The 17,407-nt window shown below is 57.3% G+C and overlaps 4 protein-coding genes across 4 annotated transcripts; all 4 read right to left on the bottom strand.

Moving 5' to 3' along the window:
* Positions 1-66: 66 nt before the first annotated feature.
* Positions 67-666, bottom strand: C8A04DRAFT_11331 (uncharacterized protein; the record flags this gene model as incomplete). Its single annotated transcript, XM_062776926.1, has 2 exons — positions 67-199; positions 257-666. The coding sequence occupies 2 exons, from the start codon at positions 664-666 to the stop codon at positions 67-69; spliced, it is 543 nt and encodes a 180-aa protein (XP_062638088.1).
* Positions 667-2,621: 1,955 nt separating this feature from the next.
* Positions 2,622-5,251, bottom strand: C8A04DRAFT_27655 (origin recognition complex subunit 3 N-terminus-domain-containing protein; the record flags this gene model as incomplete). The annotated part of the gene is made up of 5 exons (XM_062780362.1): positions 2,622-4,343; positions 4,397-4,628; positions 4,698-4,774; positions 4,832-5,098; positions 5,201-5,251. The coding sequence occupies 5 exons, from the start codon at positions 5,249-5,251 to the stop codon at positions 2,622-2,624; spliced, it is 2,349 nt and encodes a 782-aa protein (XP_062638087.1).
* A 1,195-nt stretch (positions 5,252-6,446) lies between these two features.
* On the bottom strand, positions 6,447-8,641 carry C8A04DRAFT_27654 (PWWP domain-containing protein 2; the record flags this gene model as incomplete). The annotated part of the gene is made up of 6 exons (XM_062780361.1): positions 6,447-6,482; positions 6,536-6,979; positions 7,049-7,264; positions 7,328-7,670; positions 7,807-8,245; positions 8,488-8,641. The coding sequence occupies 6 exons, from the start codon at positions 8,639-8,641 to the stop codon at positions 6,447-6,449; spliced, it is 1,632 nt and encodes a 543-aa protein (XP_062638086.1).
* Positions 8,642-10,097: 1,456 nt separating this feature from the next.
* C8A04DRAFT_27653 (Sec63 Brl domain-containing protein) lies at positions 10,098-16,799 on the bottom strand (the record flags this gene model as incomplete). The annotated part of the gene is made up of 1 exon (XM_062780360.1): positions 10,098-16,799. The coding sequence occupies one exon, from the start codon at positions 16,797-16,799 to the stop codon at positions 10,098-10,100; it is 6,702 nt and encodes a 2,233-aa protein (XP_062638085.1).
* Positions 16,800-17,407: the final 608 nt, after the last annotated feature.

The following is a 17,407-nucleotide window of genomic DNA, read 5'->3' as shown; positions in this document are numbered from 1 at the left end:
AAAAAAAAAAAAAAAAGAAAAAAGAAAAAAAAGAAAACGACACTCTCAATCACAACAATACACACCTCAAAACCACCACCCCATCTTAGCCCTCACCTCCCCAACCTCATCCCCCCCTCCTCCCCCTCCTCCCCTAGCCCTCCTAGCCTCCTCAGCAATCTCCTCCTCCGACTGTCCCATCATAGCCATCACCTCCTCCCTCACATTCACCCACTCCTCCCCCCAACACTCCCCCCACTCCCCTTCCAACTCCAACTCCAACTCACCCCCCCAAGGCACCTCACACCCCCTCAACCCAATAAACCTTCCCATCCTCCTCCTCTTCTCCAACAGACCCATGCCCTCGGGCCAGGTGATGGGGCAAGGATACTGGTTGGTCCAGCGGGAGGGGTAGCGCTGGTGGTAGAACTCGGCGAGGGAGTCGAGTTGGGAAGGGGTGAGGAGCCAGAAGGCGAGCATGGTGCGCGGGAAGGATGGGTGGATGGCGCCTGTTGTGAGTTGGACGAGGGGGGCGAGGGGGAAGGCGAGTTGGGCGAGTTTGGATTGGAAGAGGGGGTTTAGGTGCGGGGGTTGGTGTATACTATTAGTTGGGTTGGTGGTGAAGTTGTTGTTATTGTTGTTGATGGTTTCTGTGGTGGGGATGGCTTGATATGTGGGAGTTTGCATGGGAGTATATGTGGTCGTGGTTGTTGGGTAGCTGGTAGCAGTGGGAGAAGCAGCGCTGCTGCTGCTGGTATCGTGACTGGAAACGACATCGGGTGTCTGCTCAGGGGCAAAAGCCTCGGTCGGCGTACTCGGCGGCTGCTGGAACGGCGAGTGATGCTTCATTTTTGTTTCTTTTGTTTCTTTGCCTTGCCTCGTTGGTGTTGGCTTCGAGAGATGGCCTCGGAAGAATAACCAACTTGGCTTTGTTAGACTTCTTGAGAGAACGATGACTTGCAACGGTTGTAGTGTTGGTGACGACGACGACGACGAAAAGGTTTGATCTGCTGCAAAAGTGGCAAGCAAGTGAGGGAGCGACGAGAAAGACGAGTATTACGTATATATAATGCTTTGGGATCAGGATTCTCCCGTTTCGCGTTTGCGTTCCCGGTCTTGGCTTTTGTTCCCCGAACGGGTTTTGGGGACAGTCGAGATGAAAGTGAACAGCAGCACCGGCCGAGTCAAAGAAACCGAGAGGACCTGTTCCACGCTGCTTCGCGTTAAAGGAGTGGCGTCCGTCCGTCTGTTCAGAAAAGAAGTAGAACACCGAGGCTGCCAGCAGCGGAGGATAGTCGTCGTAGTCGTCTCTCTCTCTGTCTCTCTGTCACTCTTCTATTCTCCGCTCTCGTCTTCTCCCCCCCTTCCTCGGAACGTAGTCTGTCGGTCCACTATGCCCTCAACTATTCACTTCAACAACAGTGGCCTTCGAGAATCCCGAGTCTCAACACAACAAAAGGCTGCATATAACCCACCAGCCGAAGAAACCACTCGAAGAAACACAGACACACACACACACACAACACCCCTCGTACAATTCCCGAGGGCCCTTCACACTCTTGTAAGCGACTACTCAATTGTCCTCCTTTCTCCCCCAACCCTTTTGTCTCGCGGGCCGAGGAGGCAAAAAGATTCCATTCCATTGGCTAGCTAGTATCACCTTTGTTAGCTCGGGCTTGTTGTAAGGATAAGAATAAGGAGAAGGAAAAGCGAGTGAGTGTCCTTTAAAGAAGCCAAGCGTCTGAACAACTGCTTATGTTGGTAGACGCGTTGTGCGCTCTCACTCTTCTTTGATGTCGGTTGTAAGAAGGGATGGAGGCAAGGAACTAAGAAAGGCGGCAAGAGAGGATAAGACAAGACAAGACATTGTTTTTTGAGGGCGCGCGTGAGCAGAGTAGAGTAGAGCGGGAATGAGTCAATGAATGGGGGGGTCAAGTCTTTCTTTCAAGTTGGGCTTTTTCAAGACGAATAGATGAAAGGGCGTTCCCGCCCGGGCGTGTCTCGTTCAAAGGAAGCTGAACAATATCGATTCTCCTCCTCCACGAAATAATGGGTGACCAACTTCCCTTCCCACGGCACACATAAGTCAAGTCAGGTACCTAGTCATTCCGTGTCTGCACAATAAACACCCGATTGATACGCTTGGCCGACCTTATCCCGTGAGCCGGCACCACCTATGGCTGCTCCTTCCTTCCGTCCTTCCCGTCCATTTCAAGCACCTAGAGCGGCCCGGGTCCAACCCCCGCCTTTATCAACAGGTTCCGCGGACCTGCTTTCCAACGCCCCCCCAAATAGCAGCCCTAAACAACCGAATAGCGCAGTTAGCGGGGCGTGGGCACACCCGACATGCCCTCCACTGTCGCCTCCGCAGGTTCGATTCCTGTCTGGGGCGCTCGAAGCAAAACCACCGACTGGGTTTTCGTAGCTGTTTCAACCCCCCTCCTTGGAGGGACTCGAGTGGGCAGTAAGCTTTTTGACGTTTTTTTTCTTTTTTTCTTTTTTTTTTCCCTAGGGGGGGTGCGGATGGGGGGTTGATTTCTGGGTCATGAAATTATCATCATGTATTATATTAGGTCTCTATCATTTATATTATCCCATCGCTAATCGAGTCTCAACGGAACGAACGAACCGAAACAAAACCCTCAAAGCCACTTCACCTTAGCAACATGATCCACCTTCTTCTTACTCCCCTTCACAAACCCCATAACCCGTAACTCAGCCAACCCACGATAAAACCCAACCAGCAGCTCCCTCTTTCGTCCCTCATCCTCATCCTCATCCTCATCTTCTCCGTCTTCACCGCTTTGTCCTTGTTTAGCCACCAACGCGGAATACGCCGTCCACAGATCCGCCACGTTCACCAGCGCGCCCGTCTCCAGGAGAAGTTGGTGTAGCACTGCCGTCGCGGGCGACGTACCAAGGACAGTTCCGAGTCCAGGTCCGCTGGCTCTATCACCTCTTCCTTTTCTTTTCTTCCTCCCACAGCACGCACACCCTAGGTAATCATGCGGTCGGGCGAGGGCGCGGGCAAAAGTAGCCCCCGGGCGGGGGACGAAGATATCGCGGAATAGAGAGGCGGAGGAAGAGGAAGAGGTTGAGGTGGTATCGATGAACCAGGCCTCGTGGAGGAAGAGATTGTGTTCGGCATCCGTGATGGCGGGCGCGCAGTGGATGGTCTCGTGGAGAAGGGCGTACAGGGTATCGATGGCGGCCGTGTAGGCCTTGTCCTCGTCTGTTAGCGTGGCCGAGTCATGGCTGAGTTGGACTTTTTGAGCGACCACGGTGGTGCGCAGGATCCGGCTTTGGGCGCTGTATTTGCTTTTGAGGGTTGGGCGGGGTTTGTTTGGACCACCCGTAGAGTTGTTGCTTTTGGATCGTTCGATAAGGCCCTCGACTTCGTCGCGAAGGTCGGTCAGGGACAAGACGACGTCTTCCGCGGCCGCGGCCCAGCCGTCGAGGCCGAGGTCTGGGCTGCCGGTGTGGATGGCGGATAGAAGGCGGGTGGTTAGGGCCAGGAACTCGTCTGGTTCAACCCGTTTGATGGCGTCTTCTAGGGGTACCGTTCCCGATGCCTGGCTGATCGCGATGCCACTGCTGAGCGCGAGGGTGTACAGATCCGTGAACGAGGCCGAGCTAAGCCCAGAAGAAACCACGAGGTGGAGAGAACGCAGCAGTTGCAGCACATACTCCCGACGCTTTTGACCCTGCTCCCGGATCCGCGCTACAAGGTAGTCGTCGTCCTCGAGCAGCGACTGCGCATGGCCCAGCTGTCTCGCCTCCACCGCCGCCTCGACTTCGGCCTGGAACGAATCCAGCGTCCGCACCGCCTGTATATGTTCCGGCTGCAGGACGCCTCCACCTTCACGCCGTTGCAACACCGCGGCGTCCGTCAGCAGCACACTCAGCGGGTTCGCGTAAAAGTGGCACATGTACGCGTACTGGAGCGAGCTGACAAACATCTGCACACCCGCGACCTGGTCCTGCTGGCGCTCGACCAGGCTCCGCAGCAGTGCCGGCCCGACGCGCACCGTCGCCTGCGTGCCCGCCACGGCCGTCCGGATGACCGTCTCGAGCACCGAGTGCGCCTGCACCACGTCGAACTGCGCGCCGTACAGCTGTCGCGCCGTTGACTTGAGCAGTCGCGCCTGGAACAACTCGACCGACGTGGCCACGCCGAACAAGAGGTCGAACCGGATGCGGTCGCGCCATGAGTGGAAGAGCGCGGTCAGATCGGTGAGGAGGCCGCTCTCGAATGCTTCGCTGTCTTGGAAGGCGACGACGACGCGCCGTTGATGCTGCTGTTGCTTCTGGTTCTTCAAAAACACGTGCAACACCTCAAGATCGTAGTCCAAGTATTTCCTCCCCTGCATTCGTCAGTCTCTCGCCCTCACACCGTGACCTGAATAAGAATACTTACACCCTGTGTCATCACATCCACATCCACCCCCTCTTCCTCATCCGCAGTCCTCGCCGTGGCATCACGAATGATCTTCTTTAGCACCGCTTTCAGATTCGGCGCCTCGGCGGCCCGCAACCGTACAAATCGCGCCTGTGCTGCCGTCCGGAGCCGCTCAGCCAACTGCTCAAACAGCAGGTCCTGTGAGGCGATGTTCGGGCCTGTGATGATGAAGCCGGCCGTGAGCTTGTCTCTAATGACTGTTAGCAACGGCTCTCTTATTCTTGCGAAGGAAGTAGAGTCGGGAGAGGAAGAGACTCACGTCTCCGTCTCGGCTGCCTGCTGCAAAAACGACGAGACCTCGTCCAACGTATTGGTGTTGGCTTCTCTTAAGACACGCTACCTAGCTGTTAGTTCCTCAACCCAAATAAAAGACCAGACCGCCAAAACACATGCCTGAATCCGCCCCTCTAAAACAGGCCAACTCCTTTCAAACAGTTCTCTCCGCAACCTCGCCGCCTCAAGGCTCTCCGCACCGTTAAACAGAACCGGAAATGTTGTCCCGGTTCCTGCAGCACTCAACCTGCTGCTATCTGCTTGCTCTGTTTCCTGCTGCTCTGCCTTGGTCGTCTTGCGCCTCTTTGCTGGGTGCGCATCCCCAGACAATTTACTGGCCTGAGGGCTGTCCAGTGTCTGATTAGGGGCGTTGAAAATGAATGCGACCTGTTATGTGTGTTAGTGAGAGAACAGAAGCTTGATTAAACAAGGAAAAGAGATGTAATAAAAAAGTAAACCCAAGCAAGCAAAACGAGAGAAAAGACTAACCCTGTGATCCTCCTCCTCAAAAGACGCGTCGTTCCGTTCATTGTCCGCCATCTTGGTCCTATCTATGAGAATACGTCGCGGTCGTTTGATAAAAGGAGCAAGTGTCCCTGAGCTGAGTGAAAGTCCACAAGGGTTCACAGCGCGTGACAGCGTGTTGCCAGGGCACGAGCCACACTTCAGCTCGGTGCGCCACATGTGGCTTGGCGTCGACATCAAGCAGATGTCAAGAAAAGAGTTGGGGAGGTTCGGATTTTTCAAGACAAAGACACAGGGTAAAGGGGAACAAAGATATTGTTTGTAATTCATTCATGTTCATTAAACGGCTCGCAATTTATGGTGTCCCAAGCCTACCGTGTCATCCCTAACCTACCCTCCCAACTCGAATCTCACATTGACAGATAAGACAACACAACACAAAGCCGGAGCTGCCGTCTGAAGGACATAAGGGTCAAACCCCCGAAGCCCAAGAGGACTAACTCATTTACGACGGTAAGACAGTCACACATCAACCAAAAGTAGACACATCGACATAAAACAACCCATGTATACGAACGACACTCAGCACACAGCACAAGCTTTAGTTATAACCACGACAGCCTGCAGCGAGTCAACCCGAGAGTTTGGATCTGTAGCAAAAACCCCCTTTTAAGAGACTGAGGTAGACAAGAGATAAATAAGCACAGAGACAGAGACAGAGACCAGGTAAAAAAAAAAGAATAAGCTAAAAACAAGAAAACCGTAACAGAAAAGGAGATGAAAACAGAAAAAAAGAAAAAAGACCCTCTCCCCGAAACAAACAAGGCTGTTTCTTACGATGGGTGGACTGACCCCCTTCCCTTTCCTTCTCCCGGGGCCATAATAATTTTACACAAAATTCCCTCCATCCTTCCATTTCTTACTTTCCCTTCCCCCGTTGCCCTTCCTGTCCATGCCATTCTCTCTCTCTCGTTTCTCCGGTTTCTTCTGCCCGCCCCTTTCCCCTTCACCGCCCTAACCCCGGTGACCTAGTGGCCCTAATGAACTCAAGACCGGCAATGGTTTTTGTTCGGTTTCCGCTCGTGATTGAGACGTCAGATCTGGACCCAACGACCGGTTGGTTGTTCATCCGTCTATATTGTTTTTTCTTTGGTCGGGTTTGATACGGTTTGTTCATATTCGTCGACCGCTTGTGACGGTAGGAGACCGTCCTCAGATGACGACTCTTGTTTTTTCTGACTCCAAGTCAATGTGACATGGCAAACATCGTCTACGCTGTCGCCTCGACGGTCTCGGCGGTCTTTTCCTTCGCAAATGTTAGCATTATCACCGGGCATGCGAAACGAGAAAGGCGCGTACCTCAGCAGGCTTCTCCGTCTCCGCCTTCTCCTCATTCTTTTCCTTCGCCGCCTTCTTCTCCTTATCCTCCTTCCCTTCTTCGCCCGACTCCGCCGGCTCGCTCTTCTCCTTGACACCGTTGGCCTTCGCCTTGCCGGTGCCGTTGGTCTCCCCCGCGGGTGCCGGGGTCCCGTCAACGGCGAGCAGCTTGTTCCACTTGTCGAGGAGGACCTGGGAGCGCGGCTTGAATTTGAACTCATCCTCCTTCGGGATGTTGTCTAGCTTGAGGATGGCCTTGAGCACCTTGTTGATCTTGGTCGCGCGGATGATGCTGACTTCGAGGTCCGGGAAGGCCTCGAGCTTGGTGATGTAATCCGACATGAGCTTCATCTCCTCCTCCTTAGGCTCCTGGTCGCGCGTCAGGAGGCCTTTTTGGATCTTGTGCCGGAGGAACAGGACCTCCTTCTGTGGGGGTGTCAGCGGTGCCCAGTGAATTTCTTAGTGCCCCTAGCCAAAAAAAAGTGAGTAACGTACGGATTTCCTAACGTGCTTCTCCTCCGCGGAGAGCTCCGGCTCCTTGGCAGCCACCTCAACCGCCTCCTCGGCGTCCTTCTTCTTCGACTTAGTCTTGGTGCTCTTACCCTCGCCCTTGGTCGCCTTGGGTGTGGCCGCGGCGCCGTTGGCCTTTGGTGTCGCGCTCGTGGTCAGCTTGATCTTGGGTTTCTTGGCCGACTCTGTGCGTTGGGGAGTCTGTTGTCCGTTAGTCAATTGTCTGTCTGCATGAACGAGCCTCCCAGCTTCAGCGAGTCTCACCTCGGCACTGTCCTCGGCCTTCCTCTTCTTCGCCTTCTTGCCCTTGGCCGGTGTCTCGGTCACATCGGGCGCGTCCTCCATCTCGACGTCTTCATCCTCGTCCGCGCTAGCCGCCTTGGCCTTCTTGCCCTTTGGTGTCGCGGCCTTAGCAGCCTTGGCCTTCTCCTGCTCAATGAGCTCCTCCTGGTAGTTCTGCAGCACCTCCTTGTAGTATGACAGCGGGTGGTTCTCGGACGCGAGTTGGTGAGCCCCCTTGAGGGCGCCCTTCATCTTGTCGACTTTGACGTCCTGGAGGATGGTCGTGGGGTCCAGGTCGGTGAGGAGGGTATTTGAGATCCAGCCACTGCGGTCAATGGTTAGCGGCTGTGATGCAGGACCACGGGTAGAAACGGAAGCGGAAGCGCCAACGGAAACGGGAGCCCTGCAATTGTGCTGCAATGCAATGCACCGCATCACCCACAGAGGAGGTCAAAACTCACAATTCGTTGGTCTGCAGGTACATGATGGGAAACGTCCGGTCGGCCGCGTTCTTGCCACCGTCGGCATAGTCCTCGCGGTAGGTACCGTCGGCGCGCTTGGCCGTGACGGGGCGGGTCTTGAGCAGCGAGGCAGGCAGCATGTCCTCGTCGCAGATGATGACGGGCCACTGCGGGAAGCCCTTGAGCTTGACGAAGAAGTGGTCGCCAGGCCGCGCATCGAGGTGCAACAGGCGCGGCTTCGACGCCTTCTTGTTCAGCTTCTTGCCCTTCGCGGGGGTGCTTCCAATTGACTTGCGCCGGGCCTTGTTGGCCTTGTCGGCGGCGGTCGGTGTAGCGGCTGTGGCATCGGCAGCATCGGTCTGGTCGGCCTTCGCAGGCTCAGTAGCCTCGGCTGCGGCGGGTGCGTCGGTCATCTCAACGTCGGATTTCTCGGCGGAGTCTAAATTGGAGGAAACAAAGAAAGAGAAAAAAGGTTAGCAAGACTCGCCAATCCAATGCGGGAGTGAAAGTGGGAGTGGGCGCGGGAACGGAAGCGGGCGCGTAATGTTTTTGTCTGTTATTGTGGTTCTTCTTGTGGTTGGTTCACGCTGTTGGGGGCGGTTGGGGGAAGAAGTGTGTTTGTGCTGTGCTGTGCTGGGCTGGGCTCTGCGGTGCGGCCGGCGCAGGGTATGTACCACCTACCTTCAGCAGCAGGCTTGCCGGACTCAGCCGCAGAAGGCGCTTCCTTCCCCGCGTCGGCAGCGGTAGGCTTTGTGATGGTGTCCGGCTTGGACTCGGCCGGGGCAGACGGCGCGCCCTCGGCCGCGGGTGTGGTGTGACCGTTCTCGCCGGACATGATGAGTGTCGCGCGTGTTGTCGGATCGGAATGTGTGGTGTATGTATCCGATCAGGTCTATCAAATCTATCGACTGCGGATGCTGATGTATGTAACGTGTTTGTGTGGCCCTCCTTGTATGCAACGTGTGGTTGTTGATGGGTATGTATGTGTGTGTGTGCGTGCGTGTGTCGTGATGTCAGCACACGCGACTAGACTTGGCCGGAGTGGGAACAAGGCGAAAAAAGGATTGGCGTGGCGTGCGAGCAAAAGTTGCAAAAAGGAAAATGGTTTTTTTTTTGACGCGTTGTTGGACGGGGGACTTCTCGGCTCGCGTTCCAAAACTCCAAAGTGGGCCGTGCGGAGAGTTGACCCCCCGGTGGCTGCGAAAGCGCAGGACGATGCTATTGTTGATGCGATGCGTGAATGCGAGAATGCGTGAATGGATGCGGAAATGCGGGAGACGATGCAACAATGCACGTGAGCTACAGCAAGCAAAACAATGGGCGATGGATGAATGGGAGATGGATGGATGGCAGCGATGCGCCCGCGTTGTTGGCGTTGCAGGCAAGGCGAGTTTCACGAATGGAGAACAGAAAAGAGAGAGAGTTGTTCGCGAACCAAGGAAGAAATTATTTGACGGCAGCACGACGAGATGGTTGGTCCGAGCGTCTTGGCGAGTGAGCGAGCTGTCTTGTTTCTAAGAATGGGCGGCGGAGTTGTTGTGGAGGGGGGGCCTGGATCTGGGGGTGGGTGATTGATGTAAGGTGGCTCGGGGGGGAAGAGCGAGGAGCTCCGCGTCCTCCTGCTGCAGCCGGCGGTTCGGGTTCTAGGGGGGGGTTTGCTGTGCTGCGGGCATGCGTCAGATCCACGACGCCAACACCACCGCGCCTCTTGAAGCTTGGATACTACCTCGGATAGTTCCAGGAGCATCACTCGGGGCCAGCTAGACAGCCACGATGAGGAGCCCCTCGGATGTACACAAACCCCCTATTCGCCGTCTTGACCCTATTCCCATCCACCATCGCCATCAACATCAACATACCACCACCATCATCCCCATGATCATCATGATCATCATCACCATCAACATCTCGCCAGTACCTCACTGATACCATCTGCGTCATCCTCCCATTTCTCCCCCAAGACCCGATCAGCCTTGTTTGCCACCTCCCAGACGATCCCCAAGTCACCAGGTCCAAGACCAAGCAGGACCGCCCAGGAGGCCAGCAACCCGACAAGACCCGGTCAGCGCCGTGGCTGATCACCAAGCACCACCACAGCCCAAGTCCCCACATACCTCCAGCGCCAGTCAGCCTGATGATCCTGTCCTGTCCTCACACACCGTTTCCCCGAGAAGACAGAAAAAGGAGCGGAGAAAAATAAAAAACAAAATAAAAACAAAAAATCTTTCATTTTGAGCATGTCCGTCCAAACTCCCTGTGTACATACCATACATTAACCACCCTTATCAAATTCACTCCTCCTCATCCTCCTCCTCACTCTCATCCACATCCATCCCCTCCTCAACAACCACCTCAAACCCCGGCTCCTGATCCACCCCAACATAGCTATCACTCATCAAGAACAACTTGAGCGCATGTTTCCCCGGCGTCGGCACCGTAAACTCCAACCGTAGCGCCAACGGCCGCCTGCCGACCGTAACCCGCTTGATGGCCAGCAGCGTGCGCGAACTCTCCTCGCCGACGACGAGCCACCAGTTTTCGGTCTTGCGCGCGGGGTAGAAGGGGGCGTGGACTGTGGCGTCGAATTCTTTTTCTTCCTCGTCATCTTCGTCCTCATCATCGACCTCCCGCTCGATGCGGATCTTGAGATATGCCGGCTCGCCCGCGCGGATGGGTTCGCCGTCGCTGTTATCGACTTCAAACTCGAGCGAGATGTCCGGGTACTTGGTGTTTGTGAAATTGGCCGCCTGCGCCAGCTGCGCCTGGGATAATCCCAGATCTTTGAGTAGGGCAGCATACTCCTGCGGACTGTTCTCCTCCGGGTTCATCTTGTCCATAAAGTCAAAAATATCCCGCACGCCGTGGCTGTTGGCAGCCTTCACCACCTCGGGCGTGAAATGCGGGATCTGCTTGAGCGGACTGTCGCGGTCCCACATGGCCTGCACGACCATCTGCGACATCTCCATGGCGTTCATGGCGTTGAGGTGGCCCTCGGACGAGAGGATATCGACAATGGCGCTCAGCAGGCTGAGTAGTTTGGTCAGGATGACTTCTTGGTCTTTCGCCAGGTCGATCGGCAGGTTCATGCGCGAGAAGTGCGCCTGCACCAGCACAAACGCCTTGAAGTGCGCCGAGTCGTACGCGGGTTCGCTGCCCATCTTGACGGGAACGTTGTCGTAGATGCGCCGCAGCACGGGTTCCTCGTGCCGGCGCAGCTGGATGGCCTCGAATTCCGTAGCGGACGTGACGATTTCCAAGATGCCCTTGAGCTTGATGCGCTGGTGCAGCGACAGCAGGAAGGTATGCATGGTGATGTACGAGATGTTGTAATACGCCGCGATCATGGCGGCGTTCTGTGGCGCGACGGAACCGTCGTCTTCGTCCACCTCGACGATGCGCGAGTCCGCCAGCTCCTTAAGCGTGCCCTCCACCAGGTCCGACAGGTACTGGCTCAAGCCGTCGTGGGTCGGGTCCGTCAGGCTGTAGTAGCTGGGGTTGGCCAACAGGCGTCGGTAGAAGTAGGTGAAGGTCGCCCAGTTGATGGCGTCCTCGCCGGACTCGATCATCTTGGTGCTGATCTCCGTCACGAACGCGTCCTGCAGGTAGTTGTGCAGGTGCGACTCCACGGGCAACGCCTCGTTCAGGAACTTTTTGTAGTACTCCCGCTTGACCGCCGGCAGCATCAGCACGCCACGGCTGCGTCCAGCCCCCGCCCCGGAGGACCCAGTGGTGGTGGCCTTGCCAAACATCTGGAGCACTTCGCTGAGCGGGTAGTCCACATAGCGGTGTTCGCGGCCCTCAAAGTACTGCGTGCCCATGACCACGACCAGATGCGCGGCGCAATCAAGCTCCCAGCAGACATCCCGCGACGCAACCAGCACCTGAATCGCTCCATTGTTGTACAGGTGCTTAACGATGCGCTTGTCGCTGGCGCTGAGTGCCTCATGGTAGTACCCCACACCATGCGAGAGCGCCTCGGCCAGCGCCTCTTCCTGCACGCGGTCTAGCAGCTTGCGGATCTGCTCGACGTCGACGTGCAGGAACCGGTTTTCGTCGCCATCCTCCTCCGCGAGACACGCCGTCAGCAGGTCGCGGGCCGTCGCGCGCGTTTGCTTGCGGCTGGGCACAAAGACAATGGCCGGCTGGTCGGCAGCCAGCTGCGTCACGGCGAAATATGTCGGCTTGGCCATGGCCAGCATGAGCGAGGGGAAATGCGGGATCGTGTACGACTGGATGTGCAGCTCCAGCGGCACGGGCCGCACGTGCGGGCTGAAGTTGTAGATATCGTGTTTCTTCGCGTCGATCCACTCGCCGATGTCGCGCGCGTTGGCCAGCGACACGCTGAGCCCGACGATGCGCATGGGCAGCTCCGTCTGCGTGCGGATGTAGTGCATTCGCGACACGATGATCTCGTACACATACCCCATCTGCCCGCCGAGCATGTGCAGCTCGTCGGCGATGAACAGCTCCACCGTCTGCACGTTCTTGCGCTTCTTCCACTGCCGAGACAGCACGTCCCACTGCAGCGGCGTCGCGAGGATCAGGTCACCCTGCTCGAGCAGCTTGAGGTCGCTCGCCGTCTCGCCCGTCAGCTTGACGATGTCCTTTCCGCCCCGGAGTCCCGAGAATCGCTTCTGCCAGTCCGCGAACCGCTGGTCCACCAACTCCTGGAACGGCGCAATGTACACCGCCCGGCCGACAGAGTCTGCTTCCGGGTTCGCCCAATGCCGCAGCAACGCGAACTCGGCACACACCGTCTTGCCGCTGCCCGTGGGCGCCGCGACCAGCACATTGTTGTCGGTGCTGAACAGCGAGTTGAAGGTCTGCGTCTGCACCTTGTTGAACTGCTTCCACCCGGGGTACAGCGCGGCGTAGTCCTTGGCCTTGAGCGCCGACACAGGCAGCGGCTGCAGGTCGAGCAGCTCCGTGTGCGGCGGGAACCGCTCGGGCAGGATCAGCTTCTGGAACGACACGGCCATGCGCGTCTCGGAGTGCATCCACCGGTCCGACACCACCGAGATGAAGTAGTTGGGAGGCATCGGCTCCGAGATGGCCACCGTGAACTCGACCACGTGCTCGTTGGCTTCCGCTTCCGCATAGTCCTTGCGCAGGATGAACTGGTCGTGAAACAGGATATCCTCGCCGTCGCAGTCCTCCACCAGGATCCAAAAACTCTCCGACTGGCCGTGCACGTCGACGTCCCACTCAAAGTTCGGTGTAATCGTCAGCTCAACCCGCAGCATCGACCGCGTCATGGGCTGCACGTTGGCCGCGATCTCGACGCGCGGGAACTTGGCCACCAGCCCGCACACCGTTCGGCCGGCCTTGGGCAAGCCCAGCAGCTCGCCCATGCGCGGCGGGTCCAGGTCGAAGTAGCTACTGAACGGCACCTCGATGCGCTCGGCCTTTTTCATAATCTCTACGGGGCAGCTCGGGAACTGTCGCAGGGGGGACATTGTCGGCCACATGCGCTTCTCAGCCATCTTGCACAGGTTCAGCGCCAGCTTGGCCACCGACGCCCAGCCCTTTTTCAGCGTGATTTCGAAGATGGCCCGCAGGATACGACCCGCCGACTGCGTGACATAGACCATGTCGGCCATGAGCGCCAGGCCGTCTAGCTTGAGCCGCGAGATGTACGCCTGCAACAGCACGTTGATCTTGGCCGTCGGCTCCTCGATGCTCTCCTTGACGGGGATCGGCACGCGCGCTAGGATCTTGGCCAGCTCCAGCTTCTCTTCCTGGCGCACGGGTATGTACTTGAACTCGCCGCTCTGTGCAAACACCCGGAACAGCTCCACGTCGTTCATCGATGGCTGGATCAGCTTGTTGTATGTGTCCATCGACGCGTGCGTGATGTAGTAGTGCGACGCGATCCGCCCCAGCTCCGTCGACTGCAGCTTGCCTGTCTTCTCGTCGTACTTGACCAGGTTGGACTTCTTCAGCACCGTCGCCGCCGAGTGGACTAGGTCGACCCGTTTCTGCTCTAGCGCCTCGTCGTCCTCGTATTCGGCGCCCACACTGTATAAGCCAGGAGACCGAAGCATGCGGACGAACAGGTAGGTATACCCCAGCCATTCCACGCCCTCGTCGCGGTTGCGGACGTTGCCCAGAACAATCTCAGCGTTGAGGTTGTCGACCAACTTGCTGGCGAGCTGACTCTCGATGGGAAGCTGCTGGTTGAGCAGTGACAGGTAGTACGGGATTTCGTTCTGGTTCGTGATGATGATGCCCTCGCCATACGTGTCGAACTGCGGACGCCCGGCACGCCCAAGCATCTGCAGCACATCCTGCGGGCTGAGCTCGACCCAGCTACCCTTCTCCGGCGAGTAGACCTGTGTGCCCTTTATGATGACCGTGTGCGCCGGCAAGTTGACACCCCACGCCAGCGTGGCCGTGCACACCAGCACCTGGATGTGGCCGCTCGCGAAAAGATCTTCCACGTCGCTCCTGTCGGCGCGCGTCATACCAGCATGATGGATGCCGAAGCCGTACGGGAGAATGTCCTTAAGGTCCGTGTTGTTGACCGAGTCGGCTGCTTCCTTCAGAACCTCGCGCGTGCCCGCGTCATGCTTCAGGATCTGGTTGATGGTTTCCATTTCAACCGCCTTGTCGCGGATGTACCGGGCCGTCTTGGCCGTCTCCTTTCGCGAGTGTACAAACACCAGCATCTGGTTGCGGTGCTGCCCGACGTGCTCGAGCACCTTTTGGTACGTAATGTCGTTCATCATCTTGAGCTGCTTGATGGCCTTCTTGTCGGTCACGCCAATGAACTCTTGGCGCAGAGGGCATGGACGGAACGTGCTGTCGAAGTGGAAGAGGCCCTTGTTGAAGTCGACCCGGAGGAAACTCGCCACATCGCGGTAGTTGGGTAACGTCGCGGACAGGCCGACGATGCGCACCGGCTCGCCCGTCTGCTCCGTTCGACGGATCGTCCGGCTCACGATGCTCTCCAGCACCGGCCCACGGTCGTCGTGGAGCAAGTGGATTTCGTCGATGATGATGAGGCGGACCAGGTTGGTGTACGAGATATCCGTGGCCTTTCTCGTGATGACGTCCCATTTCTCAGGGGTTGTCACGATGATCTGGGTCTCTGCTATTTGCGCCTTGGTGAGCTGGCGATCACCCGTCAACTCCGAGACCTTGATGCCGTACGGCTCCAGCCTCTTGCCAAAGTTCCCGACCTGCTCTTGGACGAGCGCCTTCAGCGGGGCGATGTAGACAATCTTGAACGCATCCAGGTCGATCTCGCCGCGAGCGTTCCTGTTTTTCCCAATCTCCCGGAGAATCGTCAGCATGGCCACGTTGGTCTTGCCACTGCCCGTCGGCGCGCAGATGAGCATGTTCCCGTCGTCTTGGAACGCGCTGGGATAGCACTTGGACTGGATCTTGTTCAAGGACTTGGTTGTGCTGAAGGGCAGCTGGGCCCATTCGGGCATCTCCGAGACGGGCACGTTCAGATCGCTCGGGTCGTTCCGCTTTTTGGGCGGAGGTACGTGGACCTCCTCGTATCCCTTGAAGGTCCGCTTCGTGGTGCCATCCGGTAGCGTAACCCGAGGGTTTGTCATCAGGTGGTTGCCCTGGTCGAAGATGAGGTTATCCAGATTGATTAGCTTCTTGGGCTGAAGCCCCCCGACCAGTTGCCCTTCGGACCGCTCTGGTTTGGGAGCCTGCCCGTCTTCCAACCCGCCCTTGTCGATGTCCATCTTGATCTCCATCTTGGTCTTCTTGTCATCCTTGGCCTTGCCGTGCAGCTCGTCCAAAATCCAACGCAACCCTTCCGAGGCCATCTCCCGCTCGATCGTCTCGCGCTCTTCCTTGTTCTCGGCCTTTGCTAATCGGGTAAGCCAGACGACCTTCTCGCGGTTTTCGATCACCAGTTGCACAATCTCATGATGCTCGTAGTCGAAAAGCTCCATCAGGTCGTTCTCGATATCTCGTAGTTGTTTTTCTTCCCCTTCGGGCTCGTCGGGCTCGCCTGATAGGATCCGGAGGGCTTCCAGTGTCTTGTCGTGTTGTGTGTGCGGGTCGGGGTATAAACGGCCGATTTGGCGTTGTAGCCAATACGCGTCAATGTCCCTCGCAGGGACGGAATTCTGCTCTTGTGACTTGGACTTTTTGGAAGCCCCTGCATCGATAACCATGGCCTCACCATCCGCCAACCCTGCCTCCTCCTCGTCCCGGTCCTTGCCCGCCTCACCACCCTCTGCAACCTCATCGACGTCTGGCAGGTCCTGACCATCTTCGTCCCCGTCCTCGTCTTCTGAAGACTCGTCTCGGACCACATCAAGCAGGCCGTCATCCTCGTCTTCGTTCTCGAAGTTGACAGCAACACCCTGGCGGCCGTCGATCTCGTCCTCCCCAGCTCCCTTCACATCCTCCATATCTTCGTCCTCGTCCTGGGCGTCGTAGTCCGTGATCTTCTTGCCCAAATTTACCAGTTCGTTGAACTGTTTTGGGTTCAGCGAGGCGTCCAGAATATCATCGACCTCCTTCTTCTTGTCGAAATCCTTCAAGTCGTCGTCCTTGAGGTACTCCAGCGTCGCATCCGCGGCACTCCGCACAACCTCGTGGGGCACATCACCCAGGTGTTCCGCGACGATCGTCAAGATGAGGTTGAAGGCGTCCCGTGTGGGTTGGGTCCGTGGCCGGTACCGAATACCTTCGATCAGAGCATCCGCGCCGGAGAGAATGCCACCGCCCCGCGCATCGACCTTGGCCTTTTGCTGCTTCACGTGCCGCAACACGTCGGCGCCTTCTCGCACGCTCCCTCGCTCCACGTCCGGCATGGCGCTGGTCTTCTTCTTCGTCTTGGGCGCCGCATCTCGGCCCACGCGGGCACCCATCTCCTTGATCGACAAGCGCCCGGCTAGCGATTCTGGATCTCCAGTGGCCTCGTCGGTCCGTCTTGTGACAAACCGACGGTCCGCCTGGAGGACCAAGTTCGACATGGCCGAGTACTTGTATTGCGAGACATCGCGCTGGTAGTCGGACATCTTGGGCGATGTTTAAACGGGGGTTATCCCCGGGTTTGTGTGGGAGATGAAATGGTTTCCGAGCTGCGACGATATCTTTGACCCCCCAAAGTGGTTTTTCGTCGCGTCGATTCGTTCTGATATTCGAGCTCGGTTATGCTGCTCTACGTAGCAAACAGGCCGTGATCGCAGCACCGCATCGAATCGTCAATGACTCGCGGTGTCGGGGTAGGCTCGGGCGTGATTGGAGGGTAGCGTTGGTGTTGAAAAAGTTGATGTCGAGGCAAGTCGCGGTCGTGGACGATGGGACGTTGATCCAGCCTGCAGCCTGCTTCCTCACGGGCCCAGAAATTTTTGGGCTGGGAGCAAAAAGCAGCCAGCCTCGTCTCCTGATTGGTTGTCGTTCGTCATGCAGGCGCACGAGCTCCGGCAGCTCCCCGCGACAGGGCCCCTGGACGCACTGAGACCCTTGCAGTGGGCCAGCAGTTGCCTGCCAGCACCCGCCAACATTACTGGGCACCTGGGCCGTGAGATGGAAACCGCCAGTCTTGTGAGATGAAATACAGAAAATAACCGGGCCAGACCGACATTTGCGGAACCCAACAACACCAGCCATGAGATCGTTGGGT

This window comes from Dichotomopilus funicola, assembly GCF_033296635.1.
Source record: "Dichotomopilus funicola strain CBS 141.50 unplaced genomic scaffold C8A04scaffold_22, whole genome shotgun sequence".
Classification (NCBI taxonomy): domain Eukaryota; kingdom Fungi; phylum Ascomycota; class Sordariomycetes; order Sordariales; family Chaetomiaceae; genus Dichotomopilus; species Dichotomopilus funicola.
This window is presented reverse-complemented; position numbering and strand designations above follow the sequence as displayed.